The following is a 25,708-nucleotide window of genomic DNA, read 5'->3' on the forward strand; positions in this document are numbered from 1 at the left end:
AATGTTTCTGTGCACCAAATCAGCATATTAGAATGATTTCTGAAGAATCATGTGTCACTACTGGAGTAATGATGCTGAAAATTCATCTTTGCATCACAGGAATACATTTTAAAATATTAAAATAAAAAACAGTTATTTTTAATTGTAATATTTCACAAGAATAAATGAAAGAACAGTGGCAGACTACAAGGAAAAACTGTGAAACAAATGTTTATATGCCTCTAATATGTTTGTGAGTGCATGTGAGGAGGTAAAGGGTGAATGTGTGATTTGTTTGCGTGCATACGCTACTTTCTAAGTCTCCTGGAGGCCTGGAGAGCAGGGAATGCTGGGAGCCATTCAGGATTAATAGTATTTATAAAATAGATCAGACATGTTTCCAACTCCACTTGGCAATACTTTCATACATGCTGCATGGTTACTTAGCATTCATCATTTTTATGTCTGGGGCCGCTGAGCCTGTGTGTGTTTGAGTGCTCATGTTTGTATGACATTTAAAATCATACTGATATGATACAGTAACTATTGTGTGGAATATCGCTGGCCAGACTACGTGTAGCCTTAAAAGATGACAAAGAAAAACAAGTTCGCCCAAGAGTTTATTGAGAATTAGTTACCATGTATTAAAAACATATGTGAAGAGGTGTGTGTTTTGTGCGCGAGAGAGGGAAGAAAAGGGAGAGAGAGCGCCGAAGGAATGTTTCTTGGCTGGAAGGACATGGGAGGCTCGCTTGTCTGTGGAGGAATTTAAGAGGAGAGTTTGAAATAATGCTCAGGCAGGCAACAGCCTCCCCGATGGGAGACGCTTCAGACAGGATTCCTACAGAGACAGATACCAGGGAGAGCCAAGCTCTTTCACAGAGCAAAAACAAATGGGTAGAGCTTTGAAATATGGGAGACGTGAGACAACTACAGGCTCGCGATCACACGCAGCGCCCTCCCCGAGGAACCGTCCAAACCCTGGCTGACTAAGGGAGGAGGTCTTTATTAAATTAGCGCGAGGGGCCAACGTGGGATCATCAGAGACGGGGGGCCCCAGCTAAGAGCTTGCATCTGCGCGCCCCTAGCCCTCAACTTCTAATTCATAGTCCTTATCAATTACATCTCGCAAATGTACGAGAGTCAAAGTTAAATGAGGGAGGCTCAAAGTCAGAACAAAGCAAATGAGCTTTGAGAGGACTGAAATCCAATGCACCATAAAATGCCATGAGGAGAAACGCAGAGTTTGAGAGAGGGAAATCGGGGGGGTGGGGATGATGTAAAGCCTGCTTTGGGGAGGTGAAGATGGTGTCAAGAATCTCATGTCGCGTCTCATCTTGACAGAAGATCCTGCCTCGACTAGTCCTGCCAAACCTACACTGCTCACACTATCACACAAACACGCATGCATGCACACAGTTCTTTAGAATTTCATATGTGGCACATATTCACAAACAGTTTATGAAAATAAAACTAAATAAATTGAAGGTATTAGGATTTTGACATTTATTATGATGTAAAATTAGCAAGAAATTCAGCATTTTTATAGACCACAAATAAAAAAAATTGTGATCATGTGTATACTTTTGTACAGACGGTCAGTTGCTCTCGCTTCCACTGAAGCTCAAGATTATCTCAAATCATGCTGGAGAAGATGATCATTAGTTTTACACAAACTTGGGGAGTTCAGCTTTAGTGCTGCTGCGATTAAAGGGCTAGTTCAGCCAAAAATGACAATTCTGTCATTAATTACCCTCATGTCTAAAAAAAGACTCATGAACTATTTTAACGATGTCCTTACTACCTTTCTGGGCCTTGAACATGGTAGTTGCATTGCTGTGTATATGCAGGGACAGAAAGCTCTCGATTTCATCAAAAATATCTTCTGAAGATGTTCTGAAGATGAACGAAGGGTTTGGAATGACACGAGGGACAATTAATGACAGAATTTTCATTTTTGGATTAACTAACACTTTAAAGTAAAAGGGAGACAAACCAAATACTAAGACATAAAGACTTTGTTCAACTTTTCACTCAAATTATTATGCTAGTAATATGATTCGTAATTAAAGCACTGTAATAAATGAGAAAAATACAAAATAGAATCACTTTCAGTAGAGATAACAGATTTTTTAACCCCAATGCATACCCTCATTCAAAAGTTTAAGGATTTACATTCTTTTAGGTTATTGAGTCTCTTATATTACTCTAAGAATACAGTAAAAAAGTATTATTGTAAAATATTCTTACAAATTACAACAACCCCCCAAATTTAAATGGTAGTATATGCAGTGTGTAGTATATGTTTCTTTTTCTGGCTTTTTTTTCTCGTTCCGTTTCGTCTATGTATATGAAAAGAGGGAAGCAATGGAGAACAGGGAGGAGGCCCTTTCACTAACGGGGCCCGTGGTTCAACCGTACACACATGCACAGGCATTATGGTGGGTCACATTACACACCCCTTCCTGTGATCCAACACTGACTAACTTAGGGTAAACACACACACACTAGCAGTACAGCTGGCACACAACCACACACTAAATGCCCCTTTGACTTCAGCACAGAAAAGTTCAAAACATTGTGTGTAAATATGTATACAACAAATGTAAGTGTGTGTACTCACTAGCTGCAGTAACATTGGCTGGCACGCTAGCGCAGGACCCGACGCTGGTGGTGGCCACACACTGGTATCTGCCCACGGTGAGGTTAGAAAGGGAGGGGATGTAGAGCGAACCGGGCCGCACCAGCACTCCCAGCTCTTTGTCTTCCCCAGTTGGCAGCTCTCTGCCGTTCAGACGCCAGCTGATGGTGACATGGTTAGGCAAGGCGCTGCAGCGCAGGGTCACGCTGCCCCCCAGTTTCTGTACCAAAGAGGGAGGCTCCTCGGTGAAGATTGGGACGTCATCTAGAAAGAGAAATTGGGACATAATAATGGTGAACAAATATATCAGTTGTCCAAAACAAACGGCTATAACAGGTGCCGGATCTGAACTCAAATGAAGCCAACTTTATGACGTTTTGGTGGGAATAGGTCTTGTAAGGGATGGAGAAGCACCAAGACGTCAGAAACCCACCTCTAACAGCTCTACTATCCTGCAGGCAGCACAGCAGTGCACCCAGGGCACACAGCACTCGAATCTTCCGCTTTCTTTCCCAGGGTATCCAATCCAATATCCCAGACATTTTCCATATACTACCCCTGTGAGAGAGAGAGAGAGAGAGAGAGAGAGCAAGAAAGAGAAAGAGGTTATCAGCTGAAAATGTAGTTAATGTGACATTACATTGTGCATGTGGTGAGTATAATAATGACACAACCCTCAACCTGAGTCATACAGTTGCCAAAAACAAGAAAAGAGACCAAATTTAGAGTGAAATGCATTTACAAGTCAGGAGCCATTAAGTACTTTTTTGTTTTGAAAGAAATAGTACTTTATTCAGTTAAATTGATCATAAGTGAAAATAATGACATTTAGCCTATAATGTAACAAAAGGTTTATAATATTTAAAAAAAAAATGCTGTTCTTTAACTTTTTATTTATGAAACCCTGAAAAACCAAACTCTGTTTTCAATGCTGATGAATAAATAATGTTTCTTAAGCACTAAATCAGCACATTAGACTGATTTCTGAAGGATCATGTGACACTGAAGACTGGAGTAATGGCAGCTTTGTCACTGCAGGAATAAATTATTTTTTAAAAATATATTAAAACAGTAAACAGTTATTTAAAATGGTAATACTATTATTATATTATATAATAGTTTCACTATAGTTTTGATCAAATAAAAGCAGCCTTGATCAGCATTAATAAAATTTATTTCAAAAACATGAAATCTTATTAATGACCCTACAAGAAGCTTTCCTATCCCATGGTCCACTTTAAGGACGCAAAAATGGTGTTCTGCTACTCATGAAACAATCTTTCCTTACAAGTTCACAGAGCACATGCTGAAACACACATCTGCTTGAACCCACATTCAGCGGGTGCAACTGTTGAGACGGGTGCCCGGATAAGAAGAGGGGGAAATCTGAGCCCCCTCACTCAGGTGTAACTGATACAGGCGGGTTCAAAAGAAAAAAACCCTGCACACAAAGGACAATGGGGTGGGGGTGATATAATTTGTATTTTCTGGAAATATTGAGTAGTGTAATGTGATCCCTACAAAGACGCAAACCAAGGGAGAAAGAGCAAGCAGGAGAAAAGGAGTAATGGTTAATGTATTAACAGTTAATGCAGGAAAGGGAGCGTTTCTCTCCCTCGACTCTTACTGCCAAGTTTCCCGAATTCTTTCCTGTCAGGTTAAACTAACAACTTCCCGTCAGGAGGAGGAGGGTGGTCCATTGCTCCCAGACTGCAAATCTCTCGCTCTCACACACACACACAAACACACACAACTCTACTCCCATCAATTATAAGTAATGATTAATGAAACCTCACAGAAAGATTGAGAGCTCAAACATGGGAGGGTACCACACGACACAACTCTAGAAAAAACCCTGCAAAAATAAATGAAGTCTGCGTCTTGGGATCTGGAGTTGTTTTTCTGGAGCTGGTAGGTACATAATGTAGCCATTAGCTATTAGCCAAACTCTGCTGACGGAATAGAATGTGTGCCATTTACAGACTTTGGGGTTGGCCCTAAATAAATGTTTTTCCGTTTCCAACACCAGAAATAAACAAGTTATGCTGTCTACATAACGCTGCAGAGAGATGTTATTTAGTCTGACTGATTTGGAAATGTTGGACTCATCATTTTAATTACCATACGTGTTAAAATGCTGATGGATTCCGCTGTCCGCTACAACATTAGCTTGTTTGTTTCTTGTCTCTGAAGTGGAAACGGCGTGATGCTGATTCCAGGCACATCGGGGGAACCCAAGATCATACTGACCTAAGCAAACAGTCAACTTGACAAGCAACTAGTTTCTACCACTTTAAGTGAACACTTGGTCAAGTTCTCCATGCTTCGTTAAAGCTCTGTAAATCATCAGCTTTAATCAGGTCAATGATTGGCTCATGTCACTGCTCTTTTTAATATTACTACTAAAATGAATGATTTACCACCATGTCTGATACTGATTGCAATTACTAAGAACACTAATACTACAACTGTTGACATTGCAGTTAATACTACAACTACATCCATTACTACTACTGTAGGTGTAGATGATTGTTACACTTGTGTTTTGACCACAGCAAGTGACTGTGGGGTGTGGAAGTACAGTCAGGTGCAGTTGTGAACATGGGTGTCAATCACTCAAACAATTAAACACTGAAAATGTGTTTTCTACAACCTCCAATGGACAAAAACCTGGCAAAACACTGGTAGAACTCTTTTTTTTCTGCTGTACTTGTCAAGAACAAAGTTCAGATTAGAAGCAGCCTTTACATTATTTTCTCTATCAGAAAAAAAATAAAAATAAAAAATACATATTAATAATATAGAAAATACATATATAAATATATAAAAGTAAAAAAAAAAAAAAAAAAAAAAAATATATATATATATATATATATATATAGCTTTAGCAATATTTTATATTTGTCAAAAACAGCCTAATACTGAATGCAAAATATATATTTATCGCAAATAATTTTATATTTTCAAACCCACTCAATTATTCTCTCAACTGTCAAAAAACAAACTTATCCAAGTCAGCTAGTTATATTACTTTGCCATGACCACATATTTAAATCAATTACCATGTGCTGTTAAGTACCTGAGTATCAATCATTCAGCCTGTGAAACATTAAAAATGCATTTCAACAAACTTTCAGTGAACAAAAACTGTTGGTAGAACTTCTAGACCGGTTGAGAACATAGTTCAGATTTGTTTTATCTAAAAATATTTAGCCTAAATAAATAAATAAACATATTTTATATTTGTATGTAATATTTTTAAATATCAAGTTTTCTTAAATAATTAAGAATTACGTGATGACTATGAACATAATTCCCACAGTTTCCAACAAAATCTCATATGTTAACCAGCTAGCTAACTTTACCTTGTCCAAATATTTAAATCAGTAGAGTTTGTAACAACAACCACCTTCAATACATCACAAACTACAAAATCTTTATGTTTGCGAGGCATAAACCATACATATAGCGTAGAACTGATTTGACTAGGCAAATGACAGCTCTGTCAACCAACCTGAAACCATTCTTATTGACGAGCCTCATCAATCCCACTGGATTGTGAAAATCGGGCTACATGTTTGCATCAAATTAACTACTGCATCTACTCAGACTATCAGGCTTGTTGGAGCCAATAAAGCTGTGCTGTCAACAGGAACAGGACAGCTGCCCTATAGGTTTGGAAAAGGCGGCAATAGCGTCTCCTTGGCTGTCAAGCCACCTGTCTCAGGCGTCAGAAGTTATCTCCTTGAACACACATGCTTCACTCAGACACATATGTGCAATCCAGCTCATGTCATCACCTCTGAGACAAACACTTCACATTCATATCAAGTCACAACTGTAACGGTAAATAATTCATAGCACTGCCATTTTTTTTCCTTCTTCACCAACGATGCACAGGCAGGGGGAGTCAAATGATACTGTAAGCGAAAATCATGCTGTGGTGTAAGTATGTGACCCCTTTAGAGAGCAGAGATCGCATTGATCTGAGCATCTGGTTAAGGGCTGTACAAAGGCATGTGCGTTTAGACTGTTTATAGGAGAAAGGGAGAAAGAAAGAGAGACAAAAAGCATAATACTGAAGTAACTTCATAATGCCTCTTTGTCACTAAATGGAGTCCTTTCTTCTAGGGCCACTCTGGTCACTATTGTCCTCCAGCCTGTGTGAAATTCATTTTGACAACCCTACTAATTGGATAAAACCGCTTTCGGCCGCCCGTGGGCCTCCCTCGTACCGTTCACATTCCATCTGCTTTCCGCACAGAGGGAAGAGAAGAGTAACGAGGAGGCGAGGGGAGGAGGTGGGGTTTAGCTCCTTCTGAATATTTATCACCCCTCTCTCCCTTCACCCTATTTATGTCCTTCAGACCCCCCCGACCCATCCTCGATTCTCCAAACATCACAATACCCCCCCTTTAGATAAACACATGCGGTGTCAAGTGTGAGGAGTGCTGGGTTCAACTGCCCGCGCGGGCCCATGGCCCACAATGCCACAGCGCATATCTGTCATGCGGGAGGCCCGTTGCTCCGGGCGACGGTAACAGGCAGAACGCACCTTAATAGAGTGGAGAGTCATTGTAAAGCAGTGAGCCGGCGCACGGACAATAACCCTATGGCCCCCTGTGAAAGGAGAGACGTTTCTCAGAAGGGCCAGAGGAAGAGCTGATGGGGGCAGCTCAATGGACAAGTGAGGGTTGCAGTTTTGGGCTGGGGGAGTTGGAGAGCCAAAAGTGGTTAGTGGATGTGGGGGTGGGTGAAGGGGGGATCTAAGCGTTAGGGATCCAAATTAGAGAGTGGATGTTAACTGGTGATTAACCGGTGAGGGGGGAAATTGAGATGGTGGATGGTTGAAGTTTGCTGGCCATTTGGCTGAAGCAGTCAAAAAATGCAGAAAGTACAGTTCAGAGGGAGAGTTTTACTGAAGTTTTGGCCTCCTTATAGATTAACAGCACACTTGAATGTTCTATAAACAGAATATCTCAATATTTATGCTCTGTAATGGCTGAAAATATATTTCTCTGCAATCAGAGGATCCACCATTTTGACCAAACTTCCACTGATAAAAGTACAAAAGTTTTTTTTTTTATGTTTCTGAATGAAGTCACTTATACTTACACCATGACTGCATTTATTTGATAAAAAATACCAGTAAAAAAAAGCAATACTGCGAAATATTATTACAAAATTACACTGAACGCGAAAAAGAGAAACGAATATCGGACATATTGACGCTCTGGAATAAAACAACAGAATCCTATGGATGCTTCCACATGCGAATGTTTTTTTCGAACCAGTCCGACGGGTCTTTTCAGTTTCGCGAAGTGAAGACACGGGCCGTGCAATAAGATTTGAGCATTACATCACATGGCCAGAGAAACTGCTGTTACCCAGGCCAAAAGGTCAACGCGGTGGCGCTAAAAGCTCAGAAGACTGTATTGAGCACGAGCGTAAAAACACAGAAGTAGAGGACTTTCAACCAACATACAAAGAATATGGATGTCGAGATGTTGTTGTCATTGGTGTCTGAACACAGAGATATATTTATATTCATACAATATATTTTCTGTTTATGTTTTTATGTAACAATATGTAACAATAAAGGATGTTTATGACAAATGACAAAGCAGGTAGCGTTCAGTCCATTATAACATACAAAGAGTGCATGTCTGCCTATTATAGAATAGCTTCTTTCAAAAATAAGTAAATAAATGATTAACTCCAAACAGATACAGTAAAAAAAAAAGAAAAGTTTTTTAGTAAATTAACAGAAGAATGAATTTTCATTTCTATGTGTTAATCTAAAAATACACCAAAAACAGTAATTTTTAACTTGTTTTTTTTTTTGGAAAAGCATTGTAAACAAATGCAGTACAGAATCTTCAGTGAACATTTCTGATTGATGATGTAAACGGATAATTGATTTTTTAAGTGATTTACTGAACCATTTGAACTTTTTCACAGAAACATTTCATACTTCAAAATGACCTGAAGTTTAAATCAGTGGCGCAACTACAAAATCATGTAGAAAGACAGAAAAATTGTGAAACTAATCTAACAACATTTTTTAGTCTTTAGGCCAAATAAAAAGGCCACTGAAATGATTGTACTATTTAAAATATTGCGTCATTATATCCCCAGCAAAATCATGAATATTCAATATCACCCAAACTAAACTTTGGGCATAGTTCACCAGCTGCCACAGCCATGACTTTACCTTCAGGGCTCTTCACCATCACTTAATCCTTTGGAACGTTCTCATGGCTCTCAGAACAGATTAGCAGGTGTAAGCAAAGCAGAATCTTTTCCAGGTCTGCCTAGACTCCCACAATTCACCGCAAAAGACATCAGTCGTTCCCATGCCGGAAAATTAAACATCAAAAGCACCACTAACAAGGCCAATACCCCTGCCATCACCGTACCCTTCAGTCTATTAATGAGCAACATCCACCCCTGCCCAAAAAATACAATAACGAGACCCACTCAATGGATTAACGAGCAAAAGATTGAGCCAAGTTCAGGGGCTCTGATCAATTAAGCACCCTGATATTTGCATAATTCATATAACAAGGCAGCATTAAATAGTACATGCTAATTATTGAGTTCGGCTACTTTGAGCAGGATGGTCACATGACTGCATACCTCCATTTGGCCAGACGATGGGAACTGTCAGTTAGGATTAGACTGACCCTGTTTTCATGCTGCTCCCCACCAAGGCAGATATTATAAGAGGTTCAGTTCACCAAAAATCCATTACAAAACTGCCTTGGTGATGATTATTAGGAAAATATTGTCAATCAGTAAATGGGTTCAATGAGCTTAGATCATTTCACACACATTTTACAAAGAGAAAATGAGCCATTGGCCCAAAAACAGTTATTTTTAACAAGATATATGTTATATGTGAGGTGTGTGTGTGTGTTGCACATTCTCATTTGCACAAGGACCCAAAACCTGTTTTAATTCAAATAAATAATCACTTTTAGAGCCAACTGCTTGAATACGGTTCAAACTACAATATAATAAAAAAACAAATCTAACAGAATTAAACACTTTTCAAATCAGGATGGAGGACAAATGTTTCAAATTCTCAAACATATGCAGCCATTGTGAAGTTCATTACAAAATAAAGAATAGAAATTAATACTGAACATATTTTCTTGTAAAATCACACAGAGCTTATAGCTGTGCAGATGAGCGGAGAGAAGGAAGGACGGAGGGGCCCCCGTTGCTCTGGCAGCTTTTCCATCATAGTGAATGGAACCAATTATAAATCTAAAGCAATTTCTCCACATTATTCAACAGGAACTCAGTGAGCTTAGACTGCCTGCGTGCTCGCCAGCAAGAGTCCAGTTCCAAAGATCGAAAAAAAAAACAAGCAGAAAGGGGTGGGGAATAAAAATATATAATAAAAGTAAAACATCATAAAACGATTTATAACGCACTCATGCAATAATGCTCTGTTGCCTGAGTGAATGGCTGTAAACAGCACTGATACAAAACAGCCAAAAAGCAAACAAAATAGGACATTTAAAGCTGAAAATTGTCTAAAACATCTTTTAAACACAGGTTTAGTATGGTGAATGTCAAATAACTGGGTCTTTCAGAGCCAAAGGTCTGGCTTTGGCAGAGGAAGCCCTTGTCAACTGTAAACACCTGCAACATCCATGACCACACAGTTTGCAGACACATCAAAAGCAACACCAACCACATAATAAACAAACCCTAAACTGCAAAACAATACAGTAGCCTTTGGCTTTTGAACATACCATGGAGTCCAAAAAGCATAAAGATGAAGAAAACATCCTACTTATTTCATGCTGAAGGACAGGTGTTTATACAAAATCCTTTAAAAGTTTGGGGTGAGTTCGATTTTTGTTTTTGAAAGAAATAAATGCTTTTATTTAGCAACGACACATTAAATTGGTCAAAAGTGACAGGAGAGACATTTATAATGTTAAAAAGATTTGTTATTTCATGTAAATGCTGTTTTTTTAACTTTCTATTAAAAATAATCCAAAGAGTTTCCACAAAAAATATTACATTGATAATAATAAGAAATGTTTTTTAAGCAACAAATCAGCAGATTAGAATGATTTCTGAAGGACTGTGTGACACTGAAGACTGGAGTAATTGCTGTTGAAAAATCAGCTTTGAATCACAGGAATAAATTATACCTTAAAATATATTAAAATAGAAAAATTGTTTAAAATTGGAATACTATATCAATAATACTAATACCTCTTTTATTCTATTAATAGAATAAACCAATGCAGCTTTGTTGAGCACAAGAAACATTTAAAAAATCTTACAGATCCCAAACTTTTGAAAAGTAGTGTATATTGCAAATCAAAAAAGTTTATTTAAAAAGCTCTTTTAAAACCTCCTTATGTTTGAGAGAGAAAAAAAACGTAAATTTGATGTAAATTAAGAATTATTTATAAAATTCCAATTATCAGAACATGAAAGTGGCATATAATCTACCCTGGACAGACAATGAAGACAACTAATGGAGTATGTGTTTGCAGAACCGTTTCAGAGCATGTGTGTGACTCTGACAGTGAGCTATAAGTCTCTAAAAACGATTTATCGAGAGAGTGTGAATGATCTTGTGAGAATGTCTCCATTACACTGTGATTGTCAAACGATCCTTAATCTTTGTACAAATATCAGCTTTACACACTGAGCTGTTTGCCTGCAAACAGTTGCTGCTTACTTACCAGGGTCTGGAGTTTATCAATGATCTCACCACCTTGCAACAGACACACTGACACAAACAGCAACGCGCCGCTATGTTTGAGCGTTTCCCTGATGTCAGAGACAACTCGGGTCAAACACGCGCTTGACTTAATATAGTCTTCACAACGACTAGTGAAGAGACAAGGTAACACATTACCGAGTATTTCACAAGATTTAGAGTTAAAGTAAATGCACATATTGCTCTTAAAGGAATAATTCATTGAAAAATACACTTACCCTCAGGCCATCCAAGATGATTTCGTTTCTTCATCAAAACAGATTTGGAGTAATTTTGCATTACATCACTAGATCAACAATAGATCCTCTGCAGTGAATGGGTGCCGTCAGAATGACAGTTCAAACAGGTGATAAAAACATTACAATAACCTACATGTAATTCATACAAATCCAGTCCATTGAGTAATGTCTTGTGAAGCAAAAAGCTGTATGTTTTGTAATGTAATAAATGTATCTTTTATTAAGTCTTTTAATTTCGAACCTCTATCCATATTAATTTCCCCAGTGAAAAAACTGTCTCGACTGAATCAGGAGAGAAATATGCACAGAGCAAACACCATTTACAAGTTTTAAACAAATATATAGGTGGATCTTGATGTAAGAGGACAACAGGGGAAGCATTTTTATGGGTTACATGGACTATATTTTATTTATATACAGGTCCTTCTCAAAAAATTAGCATATTGTGATAAAGTTCATTATTTTCTGTAATGTACTGATAAACATTAGACTTTCATATATTTTAGATTCATTACAACACAACTGAAGTAGTTCAAGCCTTTTATTGTTTTAATATTGATGATTTTGGCATACAGCTCATGAAAACCCAAAATTCCTATCTCAAAAAATTAGCATATTTCATCCGACCAATAAAAGAAAAGGGTTTTTAATACAAAAAAAGTCAACCTTCAAATAATTATGTTCAGTTATGCACTCAATACTTGGTCGGGATTGACTGCTTCAATGCGGCGTGGCATGGAGGCAATCAGCCTGTGGCACTGCTGAGGTGTTATGGAGGCCCAGGATGCTTCGATAGCGGCCTTAAGCTCATCCAGAGTGTTGGGTCTTGCATCTCTCAACTTTCTCTTCACAATATCCCACAGATTCTCTATGGGGTTCAGGTCAGGAGAGTTGGCAGGCCAATTGATCACAGTAATACCATGGTCAGTAAACCATTTACCAGTGGTTTTGGCACTGTGAGCAGGTGCCAGGTCGTGCTGAAAAATGAAATCTTCATCTCCATAAAGCTTTTCAGCAGATGGAAGCATGAAGTGCTCCAAAATCTCCTGATAGCTAGCTGCATTGACCCTGCCCTTGATAAAACACAGTGGACCAACACCAGCATCACTGACTGTGGGTACTTGACACTGGACTTCAGGCATTTTGGCATTTCCCTCTCCCCAGTCTTCCTCCAGACTCTGGCACCTTGATTTCCGAATGACATGCAAAATTTGCTTTCATCCGAAAAAAGTACTTTGGACCACTGAGCAACAGTCCAGTGCTGCTTCTCTGTAGCCCAGGTCAGGCGCTTCTGCCGCTGTTTCTGGTTCAAAAGTGGCTTGACCTGGGGAACCTGTACCTGTACCTGTAGCCCATTTCCTGCACACGCCTGTACACGGTGGCTCTGGATGTTTCTACTCCAGACTCAGTCCACTGCTTCCGCAGGTCCCCCAAGGTCTGGAATCGGTCCTTCTCCACAATCTTCCTCGGGGTCCGGTCACCTCTTCTCGTTGTGCTGCGTTTTCTGCCACACTTTTTCCTTCCCACAGACTTCCCACTGAGGTGCCTTGATACAGCACTCTGGGAACAGCCTATTCGTTCAGAAATTTCTTTCTGTGTCTTACCCTCTTGCTTGAGGGTGTCAATGATGGCCTTCTGGACAGCAGTCAGGTCGGCAGTCTTACCCATGATTGCGGTTTTGAGTAATGAACCAGGCTGGGAGTTTTTAAAAGCCTCAGGAATCTTTTGCAGGTGTTTAGAGTTAATTAATTGATTCAGATGATTAGGTTAATACCTCGTTTAGAGAACCTTTTCATGATATGCTAATATTTTGAGATAGGAATTTTGGGTTTTCATGAGCTGTATGCCAAAATCATCAATATTAAAACAATAAAAGGCTTGAACTACTTCAGTTGTGTTGTAATGAATCTAAAATATATGAAAGTCTAATGTTTATCAGTACATTACAGAAAATAATGAACTTTATCACAATATGCTAATTTTTTGAAAAGGACCTGTATAGTTATTTATAACTAATGTTATATTTTGCCCATTAATAGCCATTAATGTTTCTTACAAACATGAAGCTTTTCACAAATCTTTAACTGATGGACTGGAGTTGTGTGGATTACTTGTGGATTATTGCAATGTTTTCATCAGCGGTTTGAACTTTCATTCTGACGGCACCCAAAATCTATTCCGATAAAGTAACAAACTCATTCTGGGCAGGCTAAGGGAGAGTAAACTTTCAGCAAATTTTCATATTTGGGTGAACGATCCCTTTAACAATTAGGGTTTTTACAAGAAAACAAGAGGAACCAAACATGAGAAAGTGGGAAAGTCAACCAGCCACCTGGACATCCAGGTGTTATCAGGTGCCTAATGAAGTGGAGAAAGCTCTGAAACTAAATTACCTCGACCAGGTGCGGCCCAACAGCGACTTTTTACTTCAGAGATGATTATTCTTCACTGCGGGCTAAAAATTGCCTCTTGACAGCTGCATACTTTTGAGCTTTGGATAATTCAGAGCATGTTTGGAAATAGCAGACTGTCACGCCATGCATTCCACTATGAGAAGATAATCCTGATTGGAGAGCATCTTTTACCCGCACGCACACACAAACCCGCAGATTGTTGCCTCCAGGCTGTTATGACTGCATGAACATACCCGCTGAAACAGACATGAAAGCCAACCTGGAGGAGTTTTTTATTACACAGGCTTCTTCTGCAAATTAACAGAAAAGTTACACCCTTTAAGAAAACAATAAGCTGGTCCAAAAACCTCTGCGGCAACAAAAATCCTTCACATCCAACAAGACTAATCAGCTCTCATTTGGTCACACACACTAGAAATGAGTTCATAATGCTGACGCCTACAGCCTCGTTGCCTATTTTTCTATGAAAACAAGAGCGTTTAAAGACATATGTCACATCTCTGACATCTCTACCACGCTGATACCCGTCTATATGCCTTTATCAACCTTTCCAAATCCCCAGACGAGCCTCTCTGGCTCAGCTATGGGATACCTGTTACAATGAAAGAATGCGGAGCAGTGAGGGCATGTCATCTGAAATATATGCATCCATCTGTGCATAGCTAATAGGCCTTCCCAGCGTAATAACCAAATAAGGTCAGAGCACTATGAAAGCCAACAAGATAATCAGACTGGAATCAATTATGGAACAACTTTGATCCACCCGACCACCAATCATCTTGAGCAAAAACCAGCTACCACAGTTTTTCCTCAAATTGAATTCTTGGCATTCGAGTAGAGCAATCTGGCTCGCAAGAATCTATCAACTAGTTTGAAACAAATGCAAGGTCAGCCAGCATTTCTCTCAGTTGGCCTGTTTTCTTTCTTTTTCGGGAACAATGCAGCTCCTGGGTGCTAACATTTTGGGGTCCTGATAAACTACATTAGCAGCTTTGTAACAGTATTGTCCTGTTATAACTCTATAATAAGCATGCGGGACTGTATGAACATTTTGCAAATCAAATGTCAGAAATCAAATCTTTAGTAGTTCATCAGTTAGGTTTGGTTTTGTCTCCACAATACAGCAAGGCTTTCTGAGCAAAATTACATCTTACAGATCAACAGTATAATTTTCATGACATATATTGACATTTTTTATAATAAGTAAATCATTAGACTACAACAATAAAACATAATATGCATTATGAACATTTTGCTTATTATTATTATTGTTGTTATATTCATTAATTGCTATATATTTATTATCCATTATATTATATTGTTTTCCAGTCTAAATAATCACAAATGTATTTTTTTCCTAACAGTTAGCTACGTCTAACAGACAAAATGATAACTGATTAAGAAGAAAATGTGTTAATATCTATAAAAACTTCTTTTTTTAGACCCAATGAAGTGAAACGAGATACCAATAAAGCAAATATTTTATATATAACTGCTACAACACTTCTTTGTAATTGTTTACAAACGAATAGCTTTAATATTTGGGGCACAATGTCCTAATGACCAACAATTATCAACATTTGACCAATTTGTTTTTTAAAAATAAAAAACTCAAAAGTAAAATAAATAAATAAAAAGTCAGAATGTTAATAGAATGACAAAATATATAAACAAACATGATTTATTCAGTGTAAAATTGTGTTGAGAACAGTAATGTCAACTACTACAGATGAATGAGGCCTGTAAACTATGCAAAAGTTTTCATGTATTCTTCTTAGAGAATTCATAACACATTTACTGACACTCTGACAATGATACGTTGATACAAACATATTACAAATCTCATAAATACAGACGTATTTTTATTTTGCCTATGATTAGCATTGGGGGACAAATGAACATCACAGCCGCAGCCAAAGCCCATTTGGCCGTCTTTTATTGAAACAACGTTACAAATAAAACTAAATGATTTTTAAAGTAGAAAAAACAACAAACTTAACCTCGCAGAGTCGGGAATCTATAACAGCAATCTGATAAGAGAACGTCGAAACAAAATAGCTAACGTTAGTTAGCTAACACCCGCATCTTTTCCCCCAAAAAATATAAAAATCATCTTTCTGAGATTAACAACACGCGATCATTTCTACAGGGTGAGTATTCTCAAAAGTGCAAAAATGTAGGAAATACTATGAAAAGTGAAGGAAACTCGAGTAAGCTATTAGAATAGCATGGTGGGGTTCCTAAAAACAAGAGATGTTTTGGGGGGAGGAGAGAGAGAGACTTACCAAAAACGTGCAGTAGTTTGGAGTTGAATCCACTAGTTTTTGGTTGGTCGTCTTTTTCCAATGTTTCTCGCTGTTTAATCCAAGAAAACTGCAATTCCTCTCCTTCTTTTCCCCGCAAACCGCGACTGCTTCAGTAATTCACTGCTGCAGCAGCACCGACATTTTCTTCGGCTCCCCAAGTTCTTGCATTGAAAGGACGTTTTTGGATGACTGAGTCCTGGAACAATTCTCCCTTTTGCGAGGAACTTCTCGGGTCCTCCCACTTCCCAAGAAGGAGGAGGGATCTGAACAATAAAGATTCCTTCCCAAATCTCAGCGCAGTTCACGCTTGTCTCGCCTAAAGAAATAGGCTTTTATAGCTTGAGTGGAACGTTCGTGACGAGAACTTTGCGTTATCTTCGCGCGAAACCGAAACGTTCGCAAAGTTGGATACCCAGCCCCTCTCCCTCCCGCTGCCTCTCTGATTTGGTATGCGCTCGTCCCCGCAGGGCTTGTATTGACCCCCGTCTATTGAAGCGACAGTCCCGCAAGCGCAGCTGTGCCGTGTTGTGCAGGAAAACCTCACCGTGAGGACCCCCGCATGTGTCTCTCAGAGCCACCGGGTTCATTCATAATAACCGACCATTCTGGCAAACATCATACTATTACAGACACGGTCAAGCACTACAAGACCTCCCACCATTTACCTGAACGGTTATTTCAGCATGGAAAATTATGGCAAAGTGTTTTAATATGTATTTCTTAAAAACTAAAAATGAAATTATTAAAATATATATATTAAATGCCTACAATTTTCATAACTTTTTTTTTTATCTCACCTAGTTCATTATATTCAATAGTAAACATATTTTAAGTTACTAGTAACTATTCTAATAGTACTTCTAACTATACTACTGCTACTTCCTATTGGTTTCCTGAACTACTTCCTATGTTTCCTACTGTACTAATACCACTTCTCATTAGTTTCCTTTACTACTTCCTGCTACTGTAATGTATAGGCTACATATAAAATGAAATGTAAGACACCATATATAGAGAGAGAGAGCGAGAGAGAGAGAGAGTCGTACAGGAAACTAGTAGAATAGAATCACAATTCAATTGCTTTATAATATATATTTATATGTTTTATATGTCAAAATTTCATGTTTAATTCAGCGTTAGTTATTTGTGAAACTTATTAGCACTTTCTGTGAGAAAATAGTTTCAAAGTCAATCCCACCCTGATCTTTAGTGAAGAGATCTTTAGTGAAAAGATACTGCTGAAAATGACTAACTAGGATATACACTAGTAGCATAAAAATAGAAACTAGTACGTTAAAAACACTAAATACCTTGTTTGCGTGTCACCTGTTGCTCCTCAGGTGAAAGTAAACGTCTCTGAGTCTGTTATATGGCGATGTGTGTGGTTGGCCTTGCCTGGTTTTTGCATGCCATGTCAGAGCCACATGTTTTTCTTTTTGGTTTGCTTGGCATGAGAGCTGATGTTATAGCAGAGGATGAATTAGACTTCCATGCCTATTAGCTGTGCAGGCTCTCTGCCCATGTGGACACAGCTGCAGTTGACACACCAACAATCAGACCCTCTCCAATTTACACACACACTCTGCTGGCATGCACACATGCTGTAATTGCTCCAGTAATTAGAGGAACCTCAATACTGCTCATTGTTCTAATCATGTCATCAGTCTTAGTATGCAGGTGGGTCTATTACCACTAATAAAAACAATATTATAAAGGACCTAGCTGTAACATACTCTACCATAACACCCAGGAAAGTGTTTGAGTTCAAATTGATGTTCCAGTAAATTGTTCCAGTTTTAGCTTCAGTCATTTCTTCATTAAAAAATCATTAAAAAAATATGTTTCATGAACAGTTATGAGAAGTTGGATTTTGGACCAATGAGATGCCATGGTGGGCGGGGCTACACAGTGACTGCAAAAAAAACTGAAATCAAATAGTACAGTATAGCAATAGTAACTTCAAGATCATGGGTTGATAACTCTGAATGATGTATCTGGATGTTATTTTATTTTTTTTTTTTTTGGTCGTGAAGCTTTGGTACAATTCAAATACAGATGCCAATCAAAAGCTCAAATTATTAAGTATCATTACTATAACCATTAATTTGGTGTGCAGTGATGACAAGTTTGACTTGTTGCCCTTTTCTTCTAATTAGATTGGTCTCAGGTAAATTTTAATAGGAGATATCTGATGTCATATGTAGCCTGTGATAATGTATAATTAGTTTGCTGTTTTTACACAAATAATTCCACAACTGAGAGGCAGCAGTAATAAGGAATGGCTGTGGCTTGTCTTTTGTGGTTTTTGTGAAGTTTATAGGTGATGTACACGGTTTGGCTCTCTGACGATAGAGTTACGGATGTTTGGAAGTGTGTATGTTATGCTGCAATTTATGGTTCATCGCAGTGCAAATAAATGTGGGTGCATCTGTGGTCTGAGGTTGCATATGCACAGGATTACAGCATTTGTATATATGCTGCTGTATACACAAATCCTATGTATTTATTAGAAAAATTAATGTATTTATTATTTTTTCTGTATTGCCTATATAAAAGATATTAGTACATGTCTTATTTATTTAAAGAAATAGTTCACCCAAAAATGAAAACTTGCTGAAATTGTTCTCAATCACATGCTATCCAAGATGTGGATGAGTTTGTTTCTTTATTGAAAAAATTTACATTTTTTACTCTCCAATGGATCCTCTGCAGTGAATGGGTGTCATCAGAATGAGAATCCAAACAGCTGTTAAAAACATCACAATAATCTACAAGTAATCCACACAACTCTAGTCCATTAGTTAATGTCTTGTGATGTGAATATCTGTGTTTGTAAGAAACAAATCCATCATTAAGGCATTTTAACTTTAAAACGTCACTTCTGGACAAAATATGAGTCATAATCCAATAACGCTTCCTTCAGTGAAAAAGTTCATCCCCTGTAATCATCTCACACCAAAATCCACCAACACTGTAAAAAAATAAAAGTGGTTTCAACTTAAAATAATTTGTTACCTGGCTGCCTTAAAATTTTAAGTTGACTCAACAAATTTTTTTTTTTACAGTGAAACTGTTAGAACTGTTTTCACTTGTAAACAATGTTTGATATGTGAATATTTCTCTACTGATTCAGTCGAGACAGCTTTTTCACTGGAGAAAGCAATATTATGGACAGAGGATTCATATATAACCGTTTGATGTAAAACATCTTAATGATGCATTTGTTTATTACAAACACACAGCTTTTCACTTCACTGGAGTTGTGTGCTTTACTTGTGGATTGTTTGTGATGTTTTTATCAGCTGTTTGGACTCTGACGGCACCCATTCACTGCAGAGGATTCACTGTGATGTAATTATACGTTTCTCTGTTCCAATGAAGAAACAAATTAATCTAAATCTTGGATGGCCTGAGGATGAGAAAATTTTCAGCAAATTACATTTTTTGGGGGGTGAACTATTCCTTTACCTTGGCTGAAATATTAAAGGTTTTTTTTATAGACCTGTGAAAAGTCTCTCATTCCAGAGAGAGAGAGAGGTGCAGGGAGGATTTCAGGCCCTGGGTGCCATTTTCCCTCCTTGCCCTGTGCACCATAGGCTGAATTAGGCACAGACAAAAGCCTTTGTGGCCCAGCCATGAAAGGGCCATTAACCATGCTGCTATTTCAGAGGCCAAGCCTGCAGGGGAGCTGCCTCCCAGAATGCCTCTGGCCCAGCATGCATTACTCCCAGCATGCATTGCTCTCTCTCTCTCACCAATACCTCCATCAACTTCACAGCTTCATAATAAAGACCAACAGATTGATATGTAGATGATTGCAGTGATTATAGAGGATACGTTTAAAATAGCAGGGCTCTTGTTGCCTAAGGCTTTTCACACTCGTTGCTTAAAGCACTGGTATGTAAGGCAGTTTTGTCTAATAAATGTGTCGGTATGTGTGTGTGTGTCTTGTATTTGTGTAGTTGTGGAACAGTACTTGCAGTGTGGCAAGTCTGAAAGTATTCAGCACTATTAAATTGTGTGTATTTGTGAAGTGTGCATGTGTGTACTCGTGTGCCTTTGGAGGAATGCTAAGAGTCTCAGGGTCTAACCTTATTACTCGACACGGGCGCCATGACAACGACCCCCAGGCACCGAGTCTACCGCTGACCTTAGCAGCTGTGTCACTTCCTCGGTGTGACAAAACTGAGAATGAGTTGCTCTCAGTGCCTCACACTAGTACACTTAGTGCTTAAACAACACTGTTTACTGGTACATTTAAACTCTTGCCCTAAACATTTACACACTTAAGGGCCGATAACTATAAAATTTTATTAACTGTTATAATTCTATGAGAATAGGGAAGTCCACATCACAACTATAGAATCACTTTCAGAATTTATTTTTTTCAGAATTAAAAAATATTGAAAGCCTTATAATAAACAGAATGAATTGGTGTGGGCATTAATGTAGTTATTGTTATATTTATATTATTTATCTTTATATTTATCGTTCCTGGTGGTATTAAAATGTCTATATTATTAAAATGTTACAGTTATAGTTATCATCCTTAGTGTCTCTTTTTAACAATTATTTCAACTTTATAGTTATAAATATATTTATCATTCTTGGTCTGAACTGTCCCTTTACAACAATTATGATTATTTAAACTTTAAAGTTATAGTTATAATTATAGTTAGCATCCTTGGTGTGAACGTACCGTGACAACAATTATTTAAACTGTTTAGGTACAGTTATCTTTATAGTTATCGTTCTAGGTGGGAACGTCCCTTTAATTGGACTTTTAAAATATAATGATTATGAAAATATCAATATAATATCATGATAATATAATATCATAAATGTTATCTTTTATCTTTATACTTTTTATTTAATCATATACAGTAAAAGAGTAAGAAAAGAGAAGTTATAGCTTGAACTGGACTGAGGACTAGACTTTATGCCAAGTCTTCATGTATAGAACTAACCCAACTATTAGTAAAAATAGCTGAAATATATTGTATTTACATTATTGCAGCTTAGAAAGGTCATGTAAACAAACAAAATTGTACAAATGTTCATGTATGCACACTACTAAAACATATAAATCACAATCCTCTCAGCAAAACATTTCACGAAGCCCCATTTCATGCTGATGCATACACAGTACGGCCTGCGCAAAACTCTGTGATCCTGTGCCCTGGACTCTGTGACTCTTCATTTCCTGCTGTATTATTGCTGTTATTATTTTTCTGGATGGAAGAGTTTATGTGTGTGTGCACAATATGCTTTTATTGTTATTATTCCTTGTGTCGTCAAAACTGGGGCGTGTGTTGCCGTGGCGCGGTTGGATTGGATCGGCCTGTTAACTTGCTCCAGATGCGGCTGACTGCAGTAATTGGACCTGGAGCCGTTCAAATCCCAGTGTCGCTCCACTAGACTCGGAGCAGAGGAATGGGGTGAGCATTTCAGAATAACCCTGACCTGGTCTAGCCTGGACTTAACCTGGTTTAATGACCTTTTTCACAGAAAGGTGTTGTTTTCATTTGCAGCCTGGTTGCAAAAAATAATGATGTGGTTTTAGCTTTTTTATGTTGCGTTCATCAAGTGGTACGCATTTGTTATTGTGTTTCCTACTGTGTTTTTATTGGTTATTTTTTATTATGAGCAATAAAGGCTTAATTTTTAGACAAAGAATCATTAAAAATAACACTTTGAAACTTCAAAAACATTGTCTTGGCAACTAACTGAAATAAGTTTAAGTTGAAGAAGTAAAATTACTCAGACTAAAACTGAAATAAAAATAATGCTAAACAGAAAAAAAAACTGAATAAAAAAATAAAAAATTACAAAAGCACATAAAACTTCAACTAAAATTTAAGTGAAAACATAAAAGCTAATAAAAAAATGATTAATACTTAAACATTATATAGATTATACTAAAATAACACTTGCTCTACAAATACATACATTAACAACAAACAAACAGGATTAACAACACAAGATCATTTTAATTTTAATTTAAGTTTTTATTATTTTAATAAAAAATGTCGTTTTGGACCCTGTTGACTTTCACTATATAGACAAAACCAGAAACATTCTTCAAAATATCTTCTGTTGTGTTCCACACAAGATCATACCATTTTGGAACAACATGAGGGTGAGCAAATGATGGCTGTATTTTCATTTTTATGTGAACTATCCCTCATTCAACATTATATTCAATATTGCTGGTCAATAAAAAAAGAAAGAACCTATCTTTGACCATCTTTGAACAATAAAGGATGGTGTTCGGTTTGGAGGGGCTGTGATAGGAGAATAATGTTTATCCCATGATGGAAGAAGTCTGGTTTCCAGGTTGGATGTCTGGGGAAGTTGCAGTCTAGAAGATTTAAGGTGGACTGCAGAAGGCATTAGAGGGGAGTAAAGACGACATTTGCTGGAGATTTAAGTTGTCTTCTACCCTTTTCCATAGACACACCTGGTTTTATCGTCCACATTCCCTGCCCTCCTACACAGAGCTCTCTATCTTGATTCCTGTCTCTCCTGTGCCGCCCCTCCTTGTCTTACCCTCACTCTTTCTCCGTTCCTCCCCCCTTCACACTTCCTGGACCCTGGGCTTGCCAGACGGTCATAATTAACGAGGAAAACGATAGTCCCCATGGTCCTCTGGTTCTGCACTACACTGACGGTCCACTCCCAGTATGTGTGTCCTCCTCTGTGAATAAATGTAGCCTTGTGTCTGTGTGTATGGTTGTGTACCTGAGCAAGTGTGTGCGCAGACCTCTGTAAGTCTACCTCTCTTCGTACGTGTGTGTTTACCTCTACTCTTGGACTAGGTTTCTTTTTTACTCAATGCCTCTTTATGTTCAGTGTCAGCAATGGAGCATGATCTCACCCGCTACAAATAACAGGCTCGGAAAATGACTTCTCACAGAGCCTCACACACAACCTGGGAGCAACGGCTCACACGCAAGCAAAATTACCTTTTGACAAAGCATTCAATCTAAGTGCCGGCCATAAGCACCAAGGGAGCTTGCAGACTGTTTATTTTACAAATGTATGCGCGATTCTTTAGCTTGTAATGGAATATGCACAAGTGAGTGTTTCAATGTTGTTTTTCAGGTATGAAGTTACAGTTTGTAGGTAATCTGCATATTTAGAGACTGTTTTGAATATGTATGAATTGTGAATGTTCCTTTGTGTTGAGATATTTAAGTCTTGGCACGGAACTCAGTGAAATGCCATCATAATAACATCTCGGCACGACTTCCCGAGGCCCTGCACTGTAGAACAGTCTGACCATTCCAGAGCAACTTGACTGATAAGAGCCCCTCTGATCTGTATCTGTCACTCATAGCCAGAGGCAGGGTTACACAGACCAGCATAAAGTCACCTGAAACACTTCCTAGACAAACATTTTGACTGATTACATTGTCACTAGAATTATTTGTTTCTCATCAATTCTCTTAACTTGTGGGGTCCCACAGGGCTCAATCTTAGTACCAGTTTTAATTTGCTATCCACACAGCCCTTTTAGACCATATTATAGATAATGACAATACCTTTGTTTGCTATCATTCATTTAAAATGGTCATTTTGGTAGATTTTTTCCTTAGTAAAGCTCTTACAATAACATATACATATTTTTTATACTGCCAATTACCACACTGTGTAGTGTCAAATAGCAGTGTTAGCAGCGAGATCTGAACAAATCTGCTCTTATCAGTTAGTCTTTTTTAAGACAGAGAGGAAGTGAGAGAAAGAGAGAGGGGTGTGTAATATGATGTAAACAGTGATGTAAATATTGTGTTGTGCTCTAGTAACAGCTCCTTTCTGAAGTCTGCGCAACAGACAGCTCAACTGTTTATTTTCCTACCAGATGGACGAGTTCTTATCAAATAAGCAGACAGAGTTACAATGCGCTGTCCAACAACAGGCTTCACACACGCTCTGGTTCTGCCCCTGACTCCAACTCAGTGTCACAAATCAATGCTTCCCAAAACCACACAGAAGCCCATACAGACAAACAAACACACATACACACACACTCACACGCTACCTATTTTTGAACAGAGCCAAATGCACACAAGCATACAAGTGTCAAGTATAAAGTCTACATGACTTTAATCAGTTACTTAAATGAAAACATTTTTAAAATTTTTAATGTACAAATGTATACATTAATTCTACATCATTAAATTCAACCCTGCTATACACAGAAATTAAATTGAATGAAATCAGCTGTCACACTTACATGATAAGTGCCTTAAATTAAAATAACATTGTAATCTACAAAATGACTTAAACGTGCAAAAAAATTACTTTAATTGAGGGTAAAATATAGAGCTGGAAAATAAGGTGTTGTTTCACCATAGCCAATAAAATGAAAGGTAATTTATTATATAAATGTATAATAAATAAATGTATAATGTTTCTGGGAGAACCTCATATATTTTCCACAAAATAAAGTCTATAAAATTGGGTCCAATGTACTGTGTTAACATGAAGGAATTTTATGTATTGATTTTTCACAGGTGTTTTTCCCATATTTTGAATGATGTTTTATGTTGTGTTGGTTAAAGGAAATGTCTGTAAGCTCAACATAACATTTCATGGAAGAAAATTAACAGTAACTTTTCTGTTTTTCTACAGACTCTTTTTCTTAGTGTTCTTGGTAATTCTTTACTAAAAATTACACAGTTCATCTGTATTTGAATTCAATTCAAATTAAATGTTTTATCTCAGTTCAAATGAATCAGTTCAATTGGTTCAATTAAACAAACTCAGATGCCACACATATTTAATTGTGAGCAATTTGTCATTTTTTATATGATCCAGTGTATATTTGTCCATATTTGTCTCCTAATTAAGATACAAGGATTACCGAACAGAACGTTTAAAAAATTACACAAATGACACAGAACTCTGTAACTCAACCATCATGTTCCTCACAGACACTGTGGTCCATCAAATCCTCTCCCAAACACACACACACTCTGTTGAGGATATGCGTCAGCGCTGTCACAGTGTGACACATATCAGGCCTTTTCCATGTAACCACTGCAATCAGTGTAGAAATAACAGTATGATAAGGGATGAGAGTTTGGAGGAGGTATTTATGAGCCTATCTGGGGAGCCGGCTGGAGTTTGATCTATGGGCTACAGAGTTAAAAGGGAGAGTTTTGGACTCTTTTGGACCATTACTCCCCCCTCCTCTGGCTTTTTCTGATAGGCGTCCTAATCAGAAACACCTGGCACACAGTTTTCCTCCTTGCAGGCTTGTAAAGGCACACACACACATCGTAATAGCTTTTTTTCAGTCGCAGTAAAGCAATAACTTCTCTATTTTAATTGTCGTGAAATGCATCAATCCAACTAAATTCTTACCAGTA

The 25,708-nt window shown here is 37.8% G+C and overlaps 1 protein-coding gene across 1 annotated transcript in view; it reads right to left on the bottom strand.

The window, feature by feature from the left end:
- LOC306864664 (brother of CDO-like) overlaps positions 1 to 16,902 on the bottom strand; it is a 28,717-nt gene extending 11,815 nt beyond the window's left edge. The window contains exons 1-3 of the mRNA XM_079408808.1: positions 16,314 to 16,902; positions 3,054 to 3,178; positions 2,603 to 2,884 (exon numbers count right to left, since the gene is read on the bottom strand). Coding sequence (XP_079264934.1) covers positions 2,603 to 2,884; positions 3,054 to 3,162 — 391 coding nt within the window. The 5' untranslated portion in view covers positions 3,163 to 3,178; positions 16,314 to 16,902. The remainder of the gene's footprint in view (positions 1 to 2,602; positions 2,885 to 3,053; positions 3,179 to 16,313) is intronic.
- Between the last annotated feature and the right edge of the window lie 8,806 nt (positions 16,903 to 25,708).

This window comes from Barbus barbus, assembly GCF_936440315.1.
Source record: "Barbus barbus genome assembly, chromosome: 46".
In the NCBI taxonomy this organism is placed as follows: domain Eukaryota; kingdom Metazoa; phylum Chordata; class Actinopteri; order Cypriniformes; family Cyprinidae; genus Barbus; species Barbus barbus.